Source organism: Melanostigma gelatinosum (genome assembly GCF_949748355.1).
Source record: "Melanostigma gelatinosum genome assembly, chromosome: 6".
Classification (NCBI taxonomy): domain Eukaryota; kingdom Metazoa; phylum Chordata; class Actinopteri; order Perciformes; family Zoarcidae; genus Melanostigma; species Melanostigma gelatinosum.
The window spans coordinates 19,536,759-19,550,716 of record NC_136639.1 but is presented as its reverse complement, the minus strand read 5'-3'; the positions used below and the strand labels follow the sequence as shown (position 1 = coordinate 19,550,716).

Genomic DNA, 13,958 nt, shown 5'->3' with positions numbered 1-13,958 from the left:
ATGCAACGATTCATGTTGGAACTCTATTGGCAAATTTTATATTTGCGTTTGTGTTTCTTATGTTTTAACCCGACGTTACCATTTATAAAAGATTGCCGGTATTCTGATCAGTGGTCAGTTTGAATGGCGTCACGACTAGAACGGTCACCTGGATCTGTGATTGGCTCAGAGCGCTGATCCGGGTACTGCGCTAGAACGAGCCCATTAGCTGAAGGTACCAATATGGCGGAGGTAAGAGGGAAAACAGGGGAGAAGCGATCGATCTTAAATCGATATTTCTAAGTCTTATGTGTTGTATTTTTCATTTCTACGTTATCGATTGAAGACATAATAGTGTTTTCCTTCTGTATGGCGTGTTTCATGTCATAATTGTCATTTTTATTCCTCTATAAAATGCTTGAATGTCCGGACTGATCCTTCACTACAAGGCCGCTGCGCCTTGCTCGCTCAGCTGCTTTGGTGTAGCGGCGGTGTAAATTGATACGTAAATTTTACGTTAGCTTGCTAGTTAAAGGAAATAACAGATTATATCGTGTTTGTTGTGAATGGAAATGTGTCTCTTCTAGTCGGGCTAAATTAGCGGAAGAAATATTGTAAACATAATTTTACTCTTACGATTGCAGTTCAAAGCAAACGAAATTAGTGTTTACATTTGTTTCGATACATAACGTCAAAGGTAATCTTTAGGGTTAGCTTGCCGGCTAGCAAACTGTAACTGTAGCAGACACATAAGTCTTACTGTACCCCTCAAGATATTACTCTATGTTTTTACTTTGACCGCCTCTTACCACAGGCGTCATGTTAATTCCAGGGTATTAAGATACGTTTCTCTTACAGCTGTCCTTAGTGTTGAGCGTTCATCAGCGGCTAACTATTTTATTAGCCACCTATTTTAGGTAACGTTAGCGGTAACTATTCTAGGTGGTCATCATACAAATGATTAAAGGCCGTTTTTCATTCCGCTTGATTTCTGGTTAAAGTGCTGGCATCGTAGTTGAACCCATGTGTCAACTCTTTCACTCATTTAACGTATGCTCTGGTTTTATTCTTTTGCAGGCTTCCCTAGGGAGTTCAAGTCCAGGTAAGAAGATGATTAGTATACACAGTGTATGATGTATTACATGTATCTATTTTAATGACAGATTTGCATAACTTTAATGTAAATATTAAGTTGTATTGGTCATATATTGTGTCAGATAAAATGGCTTTGAAATTGACTAAATTCAATGCTTTTCTCATGGCAACATAGTAACTATGTTAATGTATCTTTCTAAGTGTGCATCATTAAAACAAAGCTAATCTGTGCTGTACGATTTTAAACATTTAACATTATATTTCTCCCTCAGTTGGCTCTTTATCGTCGGAGGACCATGACTTTGACCCAACAGCAGAAATGTTAGTTCATGAGTATGATGACGAGAGGACTCTCGAGGAGGAAGAGTCTCAGGAGGGAGGGAGGAATTTCAGCTCAGAGATTGCAGATCTTGAAAAGGTAAAGTAATATGTGCACAAAATGCCCTGAAACAGGATTTACAAATGTAACAAATTAAGTGATTTTAAAATCGTAAAAAATAAGTGTGCTTTTAAAAGATTTGAATTTATTGTTAATGCAGAAGCCTGAGTCTTGTCTCCTTAATCCTGCAGGGCTACAAATGTTGACACTGGAAAAAGTGTGCTATAGTAACAGAATGTCAATGGCTTGTGTTACCTTTATGATGATCAGGGGACGCCGTCTTGATCATAGCTGCAGATGTTACAATTAATAAAGGTCAACTAAGATGTACATGCACATTCTATTATTGCATTCATGAATTGTCTCTTGGTGAAAGTGAATAAGAGTCTTATCAATACTAAATTCAGTTAATTGGCTTTAAACCCCAGTCGGCTGTTTCGGTAATTTGAATTGCACATGGAAAATGCTCAGTATTTTACAAATGTTGCTGTTTTTCTACCAGGAGGGGAACATGCCTTTGGAGGAACTTTTGGCCATCTATCGCTACGAGGCCTCAGCGGGCTCCAGTATAGACAGCTCCTCTGGAGACCTGACCGATGAGCTGCCTGACATGACTCTGGACAAGGTACATAACTGCTCCTATGTGGTGAATAGATAGATTTGGGGAAATTCTTTTTTTGAAAAATTACAATATATGAATTAGAATGTCTTCAATCTGTAATTCAAATATTCTTTTATTTATATATGTATGTATGTATGTATGTATGTATGTGCATGCATGTATGCATATATGTGTGTATATATATGCATGCATGTATGCATATATGTGTGTATATATATGCATGCATGTATGCATGTATGCATATATGTGTGTATATATATGCATGCATGTATGCATGTATGCATATATGTGTGTATATATATGCATGCATGTATGCATGTATGCATATATGTGTGTATATATATGCATGCATGTATGCATGTATGCATATATGTGTGTATATATATGCATGCATATATGTGTGTATATATATGCATGCATGTATGCATGTATGCATATATGTGTGTATATATATGCATGCATATATGTGTGTATATATATGCATGCATGTATGCATATATGTGTGTATATATATGCATGCATGTATGTATGCATATACATATATACACATGTATATGTGTATATATACACATGTGTATATGTGTATATATATACACATGTGTATATATATATATGTGTATATATATATGTATGTGTATATACATATACATATACACTTGTTTGTTATATACATATACATGTATGTATGTATGTAGCCTAGCAGTAGTATCAATGTATGTAGTCAACAACTGACAGTCAAGTCAAATAAAGAAAGTTCAATTGAGTAATATCTCAACAATATTAATTGTCAGTTTTCAAATTGAACTGGATGAATTATAAATAATATATAATCTAATAATAATCTCTCATTTCAAGTAAAATTAGAGATGTATTTTAGAATAAGTTACATTACATCTTAAAATAAAGTACTTCATTTAAGAAAAATGACGTTTGTCTGTGCCCTGCAGCTTTAAATGCAGTTCATTCAGGTGTGAAGTGATGTCAAAGCCATGAAACTATATTCTTCTCTTCTAAAAATAGAAATTTGTGTGCTGGGTCTAACGTTGTGTCTGTGGTTGTTGAAACCACTTGTTTCAGCTTCATCCCCGTCTCTTGTTTACATCATTGTTAGGCAGTGAATTAGGATGTTAGGATCCTAATGGATCAATCATATTGGGCTCTTGGGTTTATTTTCTGTTCCTTTTTATTTCGGATGTGAGTCGGTACATTTGCTCAAAAGAGTTGTGCTTTGTTTTATTGTCACATATTATTATCACATATTTAATTGGCTGATTAGCATCACGTGATGTGATTTATAACGCATGTAATTGGTCGGTGTGTTTCCTGCACTGCTGAACGAGTGCCGTAAAGGCCGGAAAAGCTGCGCCGGTTAAAATAGAAGAGCTCTATCGGTTTTAGGTCCAGGTCCGGATACAACAGCGTCCGGGTCCGGACTCCGCCTATTGGTAACCCCTGCAATAGATATTATTCATTCATTCGTTCTTTCTTTGTAGGAGGAAATAGCTAAAGACCTGCTGTCTGGGGACTATGAGGAGGAGACACAGTCCTCAGCTGATGATCTGACCCCTTCAGTCACCTCCCATGAAGCTACCGATTTCTTCCCAAGAACACTTCGATGTAAGTGGCTCATGCCAGAAAAAGTATTTCTTTGTCTGTAGCTTTGCAGGTTTAAAGCTTGTACAGTGCCATGCAATAATTTGAAAAATGCTACCAGATTTAGGTCATTAGGTTTGCATTAATTAATTAATGATTAATTAATTTCTGCCTATTTTCTAAAATGCTCTAATCATTTGTTCTATTAAATGTCAGATTATAGTGACGTGTCCCGTAACAATTTCCCAAAGTCCGTTGCGACGTCATCAAATGTCTCGTTTTGTCTGATCAACAGTTCATTTCTGAAGATATTCCGTTTTCTTTTACATAAGACAAATAAAAGCAGCAAATCCTCACAATTCAGAAGCTGGAATTAGTGAATCTTTGGCATATTTGCGTGAACAGTCCCTGCGGATCCTTCGTCACATCATAAATTTAGTTTTTGATATTCAAGGTCCAAAAATGTCTGGAATTGTAGGAGGGGAGGCTTTTAATTTGGGTCTGGGTCTGCGCGGTTTGTATTGTTCGGTGCCCCTGTAGGCCTCTGGCCGCTCGGTGCTCCACCTTGCTTTCCCCTGTTGCTCTGTCCTTGGTACGTCCGGACAGGGATTCCCAAAGGCGCGAGTGGCCTTTGTCGCTTGGGCTTCTCGCTGCCTGTCCGTCGAGGCCGGTCGGCAGCTGTGGCTGTGCTGCGGACAGGCACGTTTCAACCAACCCCCCCTGGGCCTTGTCCCGATTCGTAATTTAGCAGAGTTTAGTTTGGTAGGTAATGCAGCAGACTTAAGAACACAGTACGTGTCATTGCAATTCTGTACATCAAGTCAAGGTATTTATGTGTCGTTTATCATTTTATCAGCCAACGCTATCTCTGATGGTGATAAAGAGTCGGAGTGTGAAGAAGACGGCCCAAGCCCAGAAGACTCCAGAAAGGTAAGTGGCACATTTTGGAACACATTAAAAGAGGGATTCATGTTTTAAGTTGAATCACCACTGGTTTGCTGAACTGCTCTGTGTTGTGTTTTGATTTTTACCATAGGAAATAATGGTGGGATCACAGTATCAAGCAGAGGTTCCTTCTGGCCTCTGTCACTACAAAGATGAGGAGAGAGGTGACTACTTCAGCATGTGTTCTTTAATGTGATTGCTTACAATGTTTCTATCCATACATCAAAGATAACATACTAGGGATGCACCAAAACCAATTACAAGCACTTGCATTTTAGTACGTTGCGACTGAGCAGCTTTATAGGCCCAACTGATGTGCGTTTAACGTCACGTTGTTGTCGAGGTATCGTGTGTGGTGGTATTGGAGTAGTAGAGTATGAGTACACAATACTCAATACTGGTGTTGGTATTCGTGCATCCCTATCATATACACAAGGTGACTAATCTTTCTGTAATGTACTTTGTTTTGCAGTTTATGACGATGAAGACGAGTTATTATGGAGCCCAGGTAAATTGGCAGAAAGCAAGGTTAGGACTTTCCTGTCTGACGTGTTGTCACGGACTACAAATGAAAAGACGGGATGTGACAAACCCTGGATGCACATTCGAGATGACGAGCAGGTATGCCATGTATTTATTTATCAATCCGTTCATGTCGATGAGCAGTGTACATCATTTTTCATCGACTTTCATTCACCATACTAGGGGTGTCACAATTCTCCAAATCCACAATTTAATTTTCAATTGTAAGGTTTTGATTTTATTTATTTTTCATCACTGAAGGCTTTGTCATCAAGTCTTCATTTGTAAAGATCAACAGACCAATGCTTTTTTTATGCCCCGTCAGCTGTCGTTTACATTTTAAAAGTGTTTCTTTTTAAAATGATGGGTTACATGTAAATACGTGTTTTACCACATTTTCTGTAGTGACCGAAATAAATATTCTGCTTACCCTCATTGTTCTATAAAAATAACTAGTTGACTAGATTACCCAAAAAATATTTAAAAATTTAATCCAACCATTTAGCGGTACCTCTGCGGCCCACTAGATAAAGCTCTGAGGGCCACACAGTGGGGCCTCGGCCCAGTGGTTGAGAGTAGCTGCTTTACAGCAACAGCTTTGAGTTTCCTCACCTGCAACAAGCCACCAGATCCTGGGGCAACCGAGTCAGTCAAATCTTTTTGTGTCTGACTATATTCTGTCATATTTGTCGTGTAGGATGGGGTTACCCGTGGTGTAGAATTGCCTACAAACTGTAGTTTTTCTCTCAGCGACTCGTTTGTTGGGATTTCCCAGTTCTGTTGTTCCTCATTCATCTCTGTCTCCGGCATTGGCAATGTTGCCTCGGAAAGTGCAGCTGCAGGCTACCAGTAAGCTTCTCTGTGTCATCTTTGAAGTGTCGTTTTTATTAGGACGTGTGGAGGGGAAAATAAATCCTGTGAGAATCACGAACTCTGTTTTTGATTAAGTGGGTCATTTTGGACTTTGAATCTAAATTGTGGCACCCCTATCCTATAGCGATTGTGATGTGAATTCTTCAGAGTAATTGTTTCTAAGTTGCATGTGATTCATTTGGCCAATAGTCTAATAATCCACTCTTTCCACATAGGCTTTGCTTGAGCTTGCCAAGTGCAACTACAACATCCGCGAAGCACTAGAGAGACACTGCATCCGTGTAAAGTCCTCAAAAGGTAAGCACAGGGAACGGGTTTCTAGTGGATGCGTGTAGAACCTGTAATTTCCTATCTGACAATGTAATTAGTATGTTGAAGGTAATTCATTTATGGGCTCTTTCAGCATTATCAAAAATATTTCTTTATTGTTGCTGTTGCATAACTTTGCATTCAAATTGCTCGTTCTGTCAAACGTGGCTCTCCGTGTATTTGTCGTGTGCCGAGTCGTGTGTTTTAATTGCCTAACAGTTTCATTAATTGAAAAGCCTCACCTGCACACTTTCTTTGCTCACCCATTCTCAAAAATCGGGATAATATTTTTTTAGTCACTTTACCTTATTTTTATTTTTTATGTTTGTAATCAATCTTTATATGAGTGCTGCCATGTTGTGATTGACTTTTAAACATGACACGGATTTTAATAGTTAATAACTTCATAATTTGTGTCCTCAGTGGGAGTGACTGAGGTTCAGTCCTGTGTTTAAAACATTAGTGGTTGGTCTACCCTTTCGTTTACGCATGCGTGATCGCGTAATTGTGCAGCAAAAATGTATTAATATGTTTCTGGTTTCATTTCAGAAAAGTCACCTCCGTGGTCAGAAGAGGAATGCAAGAGCTTTGAGCACGCACTACAGATGTATGACAAGAATTTTCACCTCATACAGAAACATAAAGTGAGTCTTTATTTCATGATCTTGCGAGACGAGATGTTTTACACATTATGAAAATTTACACATAAAATTAATTACTACCCCCCCCACTCAGGTCACAACACGAACAGTAGCTGAATGTGTGGCGTTTTACTACATGTGGAAAAAGTCAGAGCGCTTTGACATCTTTGTGCAGCAGAATAGATTTGGGAAGAAAAAGTACAGCAGCTACCCTGGTGTAACGTAAGTGGCAGAAGAAGTAGGATCGGTACATCTGTTTTCATTCCTTTTGTGTTTTGGCTTATGAGCTCTGAAATGAATGTAATTGGGAAGAAACTCACGACTAAACCTGATTCTTTGTATCCAGTGACCTGATGGACAGGCTGGTGGATGAAGCAGAGGGTCTGGCAGTGGATAGTTCCTCCTCTGTGTGTTCAGGAGCAGGCGGAGGAGGAAGACTGGAGACCACCACAGACCAACAGCTCAGCCTGCTTAACTCCATCACTGCCAGCGACCTCACAGGTCAGTAACGGGACTTAGTTCTGCACACGACACTGAATTCTGTTAAGACAAACGATAGTTTTACATTTTAATGGCGTACTGTTCTATGACTTTTTGACATTTTTATGTCACACTATACTTTATACACACACTGCCTCCGTGCCGGCGACAGCCGTGGCTAGAGGCAATGTGTTTTTTAGCCGTCTGTCCTGTTCTTAAGTGTGCGGTACTTTAGGAATGCCTTCAACACATTTCTTAAAATTTGGCACAAATGTCTACTTGCACTCAAGGATGAACTGATTAGAACTTGGCGGTTAAAGATCACTGTGACCTCACAACATATCGCACACAGAATGTATATTGACGAGTTCACACAAATGATAAAATGATGACATTCTGCAGAGACATGAATGTAAACTGCAACAAGACTGATTTGCGAACATACCACCGTGAGGCGGTATAGTTTATGACTGTTTTTATGACATATTAATGGCACACTATACTATTATTTTATGGCATTTCAAGCATTTTATAGGGGAATAAAAATGGCAATTATGACATGAAACACACCATACAGAAGGAAAAAACTATTATGTCTTCAATCGATAACGTAGAAATGAAAAATACAACACACAAAAACACTTAGAAATGTTGATTTAAGATCAATCGCTTCTCCCCTGTTTTCCCGCTTACCTCCGCCATATTGGTACCATCAGCTAATGGGCTCGTTCTAGCGCAGTACCCGGATCAGCGCTCTGAGCCAATCAGAGATCCAGGTGACCGTTCTATGACTGTTATTAGGGGAGCAACAGATCATAAAACTCACGGAACGGATCAACACAAAAGGAAAATGGGAGCAAATATTTGGCCGATACAGATATCTTTTGTTGTTTGTTTTTGTTATAGCAGGTGGTAGACGAGGCTCCAGACTTTATTTTTTATTTTTTATCACTAGCCTCCCAAAAATAATTTAAACCACTCTGAAGTCTGTGTAAACTATTAAACATTCTAAATGACATATTGGTTATTTGCATTAAAACAAACTAATACTAATTCAATGATTAGTAGCACTGTACCACGATTATTTCCATACTCAATACTATGACTTTTGGATTTATACAGCATTTTAATAGCATACTATACTATGACATTTTACGATTACCCTGGTGCTATGCCAGGGGTTGTCAATAATTTAATGACTGAGTGCCAAATTAGGGAGCCAGCATATGATAGAGAGCCTCAATCAGCATGGTTCTTGACCAGAGTCTCTTGTTCCTCCAGTTATTCAATATTAAAGTGTCTCCTCTCTTTGCAGCTTTGAGTAACACTGTAGCCACAGTGTGCAACCCTGCAGAGGTTGGTTGCATAGACTCCTACAGCTTTCCGCCTCTGGAAAGTCTCCATCGTGGGTCCCTGAACCACGACGAATCCCTTGGTTTCTCTTCTAATGGCTCAGACCCCGGCTGCCTCAACATGCTCGACGCCGGCTTCTACCACTCTGATCTTGGCCAGCTGGGAGGAGTGTGCGTCAACAAGGACTGCGAGCGGCCCTCCAAGAGACTCAAGCTGGCCCTGCCGGACTCCTTTATCAATGACGTGTCTGTGGGTAACCTTGGAGTGGACTTCGAAGCACGACGGACAACGACGCACCACCACCGGATCACTGGCGCCAAAATGGCAGTGTCTGTCACAGACTTCGGGAGTTTGGCTGGCAGCGGCGAGCCCAATGGGTTTCTGGGAGCACACGCACGGCACCACACACAGCACACTGCAGCACTTCAGTCAGAGTGATCTTCCTCATCGTCATCCCTGGTTCTTCCCTTTTGAAACCCCCTATCCCACTTGTACATAAGACTGACCTCACTGGAGAATCCAATTTGTTATATATATATATTATATATATATATATATATATATAATATAATATACTTTTTAGTGTTTTCATTTTTTGTGTAATATGACATCAGTGATGTCTATCATATAGAACTAAAATCTTGATTTCTCTCAAGAGTTTATAGCCATTTATTTTATTCTTGTTTTGCGGTCTTGAGATGTGTAACGTCCATGTACGGAGGGGCCCAGAGGCTGCAGTAGGAGAGTTGTGTATCTTACATCTTCAGAGCTGTAGTATGTTATCCTGCCATTCTTTCAGCTGCCAAAATTGGCTCAGTTTTCTGCCTCTAGTCTCAGTATTCAGTTGCTTGTCTTTGTTGTTTTGAAGTGGTACTTTTTGAACTTAAAGTTTGGTTTACAGGTACTCTTCAGTAACCAGGCTGGTGCAAATGGTTATATTAGTCTCCAAATAAACCTGGCTGGATATTGTATGAAGAGCAACACTAGCATGGAGATTAGCTTGGTGCGGTGGTTTCAGCTGCTACGGCCTTCTAGTTCGGATTTCTTTTCTTCTCATTTTCTGGTGTGGAAGCTTGTCTGCTCGTTTACTTCAAAAAACAAATCCCATTTAGTCAAACTCAAACAGCTAATGAAGGATACCTGTGCAGAGTAACATAGTGGGTGTCACTAGGTTTTTTAAGTTTGATATTCTGCCGCTTTCTGAAAAGGTATCGGTAAGAAAAACATAACTGCAATATTGCAATACAAAGATATTGGTTAAATTAATAGTCATTTGAACTTGAGACATTATCTGGTGCTGTAAAGTGTATTTATTACATACACTTTTTCCTTTTGTGAGATTTATTTTGATCCCTTCAATCATGCTACTTTAATGCAAATTTAGCTGTACGTGTTCTGTATATGTCCCATCAAGTAATGCCACTTAGTAAGCTGCTAGCAGTATTATCTCTTTATTTAAAGCCACTTGGATTTTGTATTCAATATCTGCCTAACCTGTACTGACTAGAGAATGCCTTGTGTAATCTAGTCGACAGTTTCTCGGAGTCTAGTAGCAGAAATGGAGCTGTCGTCTCTTGACTGAAGTCCATAATTGTGAATTTTTAAATGTTTTGCGGGTCATCTTCGGTTGATTGGATGCAGTAGTAGTGTTTACTTAATTTATCTATGCATTGTGCTATGAATAATTAGTTTGTTTCAGGGGTACATCATGTTTGTCATGTCCATAGATGTAGTAGTTCACCGGTCCGTGTGTACAGACAGGATTCATGCTTATAAACCATCAAGTAATCCATTTTCCAGGCCCAGCATCACTTCTGCATTTCATGTAAATAATTAGCAAATAGCCTTTAAAAAGTCTATTAACTGACCTCTTACACTTGTGAATCTATGTTGATACAAAGGTTTTAATTTGATTCCTTGACAAAAGGCAATAATTTGTAGATATGTACAGATATTTTGGGTTTTACATTTTGCCAGTTGACTTGGTGTTTGAATTTTTTTTCCTCTTTTTGGAAAGTCATGATCCCCAGGACACAGCTGAAACCACGCATGCCAGCTGTGTCCGTTTCCCCAGTGTACCACTGAAAACGGCTTTACCTGAAGACCTATTGATATTACTCAATGTTGCAATTTTGCTTTCAAAACTTGCAGCCATGTGTAAAAGACGCTCATCTTTCTCTTTTTATTTTCATTTTATTTCATATCTATATTTGTCTTGATGGTAAAGGGATGGCTGCTGTTCTAAGTATGTGGGGAGCTAGTTTCTCTTTTAATGCAATGTGCATAATGCAGTAGGTCCTCAAAGCTCTTCTAGCTTTAGCAGTGCAGTGATATTTATTTCACCTGTGGTTTGTACAAAGACTCAGAAAAACTGTCAGAATGTAAAGGCCATTAAGTAGTAGAAGTAGGTTTTTCACCACCCTGTGAACTCTCGAAAATGTGATATTTTATTGATCTCTCCGGTATGAGACGTGTGTGCAAGAAAGCACTAAACAAATTTATTTTATATTTTGTATTGTGTTTTGAAGTTTAAAAAGGAAAAACAAATCTAGCAGTCGTGGTTTTGAAAAAGAAAACTCGAGTCCTTTGATGAAAACAAAAACACCTTTGTGAATAAAAAACTACAAAACTTAAAAATGTATATCCAGAAATATAGACAATCAAAAACTTCACTATGAGAAATGTTCAAGATGCTATCTTTATTGTTTATAAGAATTGTACATAAGCATTGAGTTTTTTTTTTTTCTTTGGTTAAACATTTTGTATTTCTGTTGTACTTTAATACCTTGTGTACAGATCCAGAAATAAAGCTCTGGAAAAGGTGCAGAGATGACTGCATGTTCTTTATCGCCACACAAAAGAGTTTAGAAGACATTTCTGATTAATATTAGATTGGATTAGGAGTTATGTGTTAAATCTACACACTTAAAGAAAACACCATTATGACTGAAACCTACATGAGAACTTCTACAAAATAAATTAGATTGGAATTTGGTATTTTTGTTGAAAAAAGTCAACTACGGGTTGGCTGTGGGTAGAGCGGTTAGATTTCCGGCTCCTCCAGTCCGCAAATACAAGACACGGAACACCAAATTGCTACCGAAGGCTGTTCCATCAGTGTGTGAATACGAATTAGTTTAGGGTCTCAATGGGCAGGTGGCACCGTGCACGGTAGTCTCTGTACATTTCATAACATGAGGAAAATATCGCGGTTTCCCCGACATATGTAGGAGACCAAAGCAATCGATCTCAGACTCAAACTCAAGACCACTATGTAGATCACAGTTTAACCCTACGTATCTCAAACTACACAATACAGAACAAAGCAAACAATGCAAGAAAACACAATCATTATTTCAACCACGTATTCATTTTTTGTTTTGGAATATTTTATTTTTCCAAGTATTTTAACAATGCAAGAAAGCATACAAAACACAGTACATTAAACATTACAAACAACTACATAACAAGTTAAGAGAAAAAAACACGTTTTCATGTGTGATGAGTTTTAACTCGTGGTTTCAGTAAATCGTCATGTTATCTATGAATGATCCTCTCAATCACATCACATTCAACACAATAGACCATGAAATTACTTTAACTTGTAAAAGTGCATGTTTTCCCAACTTGTCACATGCACATTGACAGGAGGATCAGTGATGTATAGTGATTGAGGAAGTTCCATGAGGTTCCATGCAGAGATTATATTTAGAATGTTCAGTGTTCTGAACTTCACAATCGCTGTGTCCATAACCAAACAACCTTTGGATAGAGATGCACCATTATGGGAGAGCACAACTTCTTTCCACTGAGACAAACGGATAGAGACACAGCTGCTCATCTTCAACACAAGGAGGAGATCCAGATGATCCAGATCTTCACCAGTTTGGAGAAGCAGACAGGAGTAGCAGGTAAGAAAAGTAATGTAGGCTACTGCTGTGGATGGGGGAAATATCAAAATGTATTTTAGACACCTAAAATAAAATTAATATGCGAGTGTACACTATATTTAGGACATATTTTGGATATAGATTCTGTGGTCTGCAAGCTAAAATATCAAGAGTGTAGCATAGCATCTTGTAGGACAAGACATTTGTGATCTTGGAAGGAACCTGTTCAGATTTTTTTGTCGATGTTCACAATGAAGCCGACTGCAGTCAGTACACACAGACTACCAGAGCAGGTTGGTGTAGAAAAACGAATCCTATTATACTGCGACTCTGTTGCTCTCCCACAGGTCTCGCCCTCTTTTCTCCCTGTAGCTGTGATTAATAGTTCTTATAATAAAAAAACTATATGGGACAGAGTGATGCTGAAAAATGAATACATGCACAAAAAAATAATGACTGAAAGAAAAAAAAGGAATACAAACAAAACTGATGAGCAAAGATGTGGTTGCTCCATAACTCCTTTATTATAGTTTAACACACAAAGCAACTTGTGTCTGTTCAAGTATGCTGTCAGTTTAGACAATGTGGCTGTTCAACAGAAAACAGAGGACCAGTTTGATAGCACCATTGTGAAAGGCACAATAAAATAGGATTCACACACACACACACAAACGTTATTCTTTAAAACAAGGAATAAAACTAAAAAAAAGACAAAAAACTAAAGTAAGTAGCTAATATCTGTAACTCTGTCTGAACAGGGAGAAACACACACACACACACACACACACACACACACACACACGTACACACACGTACACAAACACAAACACATACACACACACACATACACACACACACACACACATACACAAACACATACACACTCCCACACACACACGCACACACCATCCTCTGTGTGTCCTCTGTATGGTCTGCCTCTGTGTGGAACTGCATGATACCCCTCTCATGTCAACTTCTCCTGAAAAATGACTTTTTCCTGCATACATGTGGCATTTTCATTTAGAAAGATAATATGTCACATGACATAACAGATACAACTCTAAAATCTACAAGTACCGTACTCTTAATGTGCTATGGTGAAGCCACATTAGCAAGTGATTTATTTATGCTGCAATTTCTCCATCTTTTGACTGGGCTTCTGTATTAGCAAACAGATGGATTATTCAGTTTAGGGAGAACGAGTTCAACTAGTTCACTATGGTTGATCCTTTTGTATCTTACTGACACCTTTGAATTCACCGTTTGGTTCACCTTTG

The 13,958-nt window shown here is 38.6% G+C and overlaps 1 protein-coding gene across 1 annotated transcript; it reads left to right on the top strand.

Annotated features, from left to right (window-relative positions):
• Positions 1–219: 219 nt before the first annotated feature.
• On the top strand, positions 220–11,502 carry mier3b (mesoderm induction early response 1, family member 3 b). The gene is given in 14 exon segments (XM_079269734.1): positions 220–231; positions 1,057–1,081; positions 1,347–1,492; positions 1,956–2,078; positions 3,569–3,692; positions 4,525–4,598; positions 4,705–4,777; positions 5,086–5,234; positions 6,224–6,305; positions 6,867–6,961; positions 7,053–7,180; positions 7,305–7,459; positions 8,754–9,166; positions 9,168–11,502. Coding segments are annotated over 14 exon segments (1,719 nt in total). The 5' UTR covers positions 220–222; the 3' UTR covers positions 9,291–11,502.
• Positions 11,503–13,958: the final 2,456 nt, after the last annotated feature.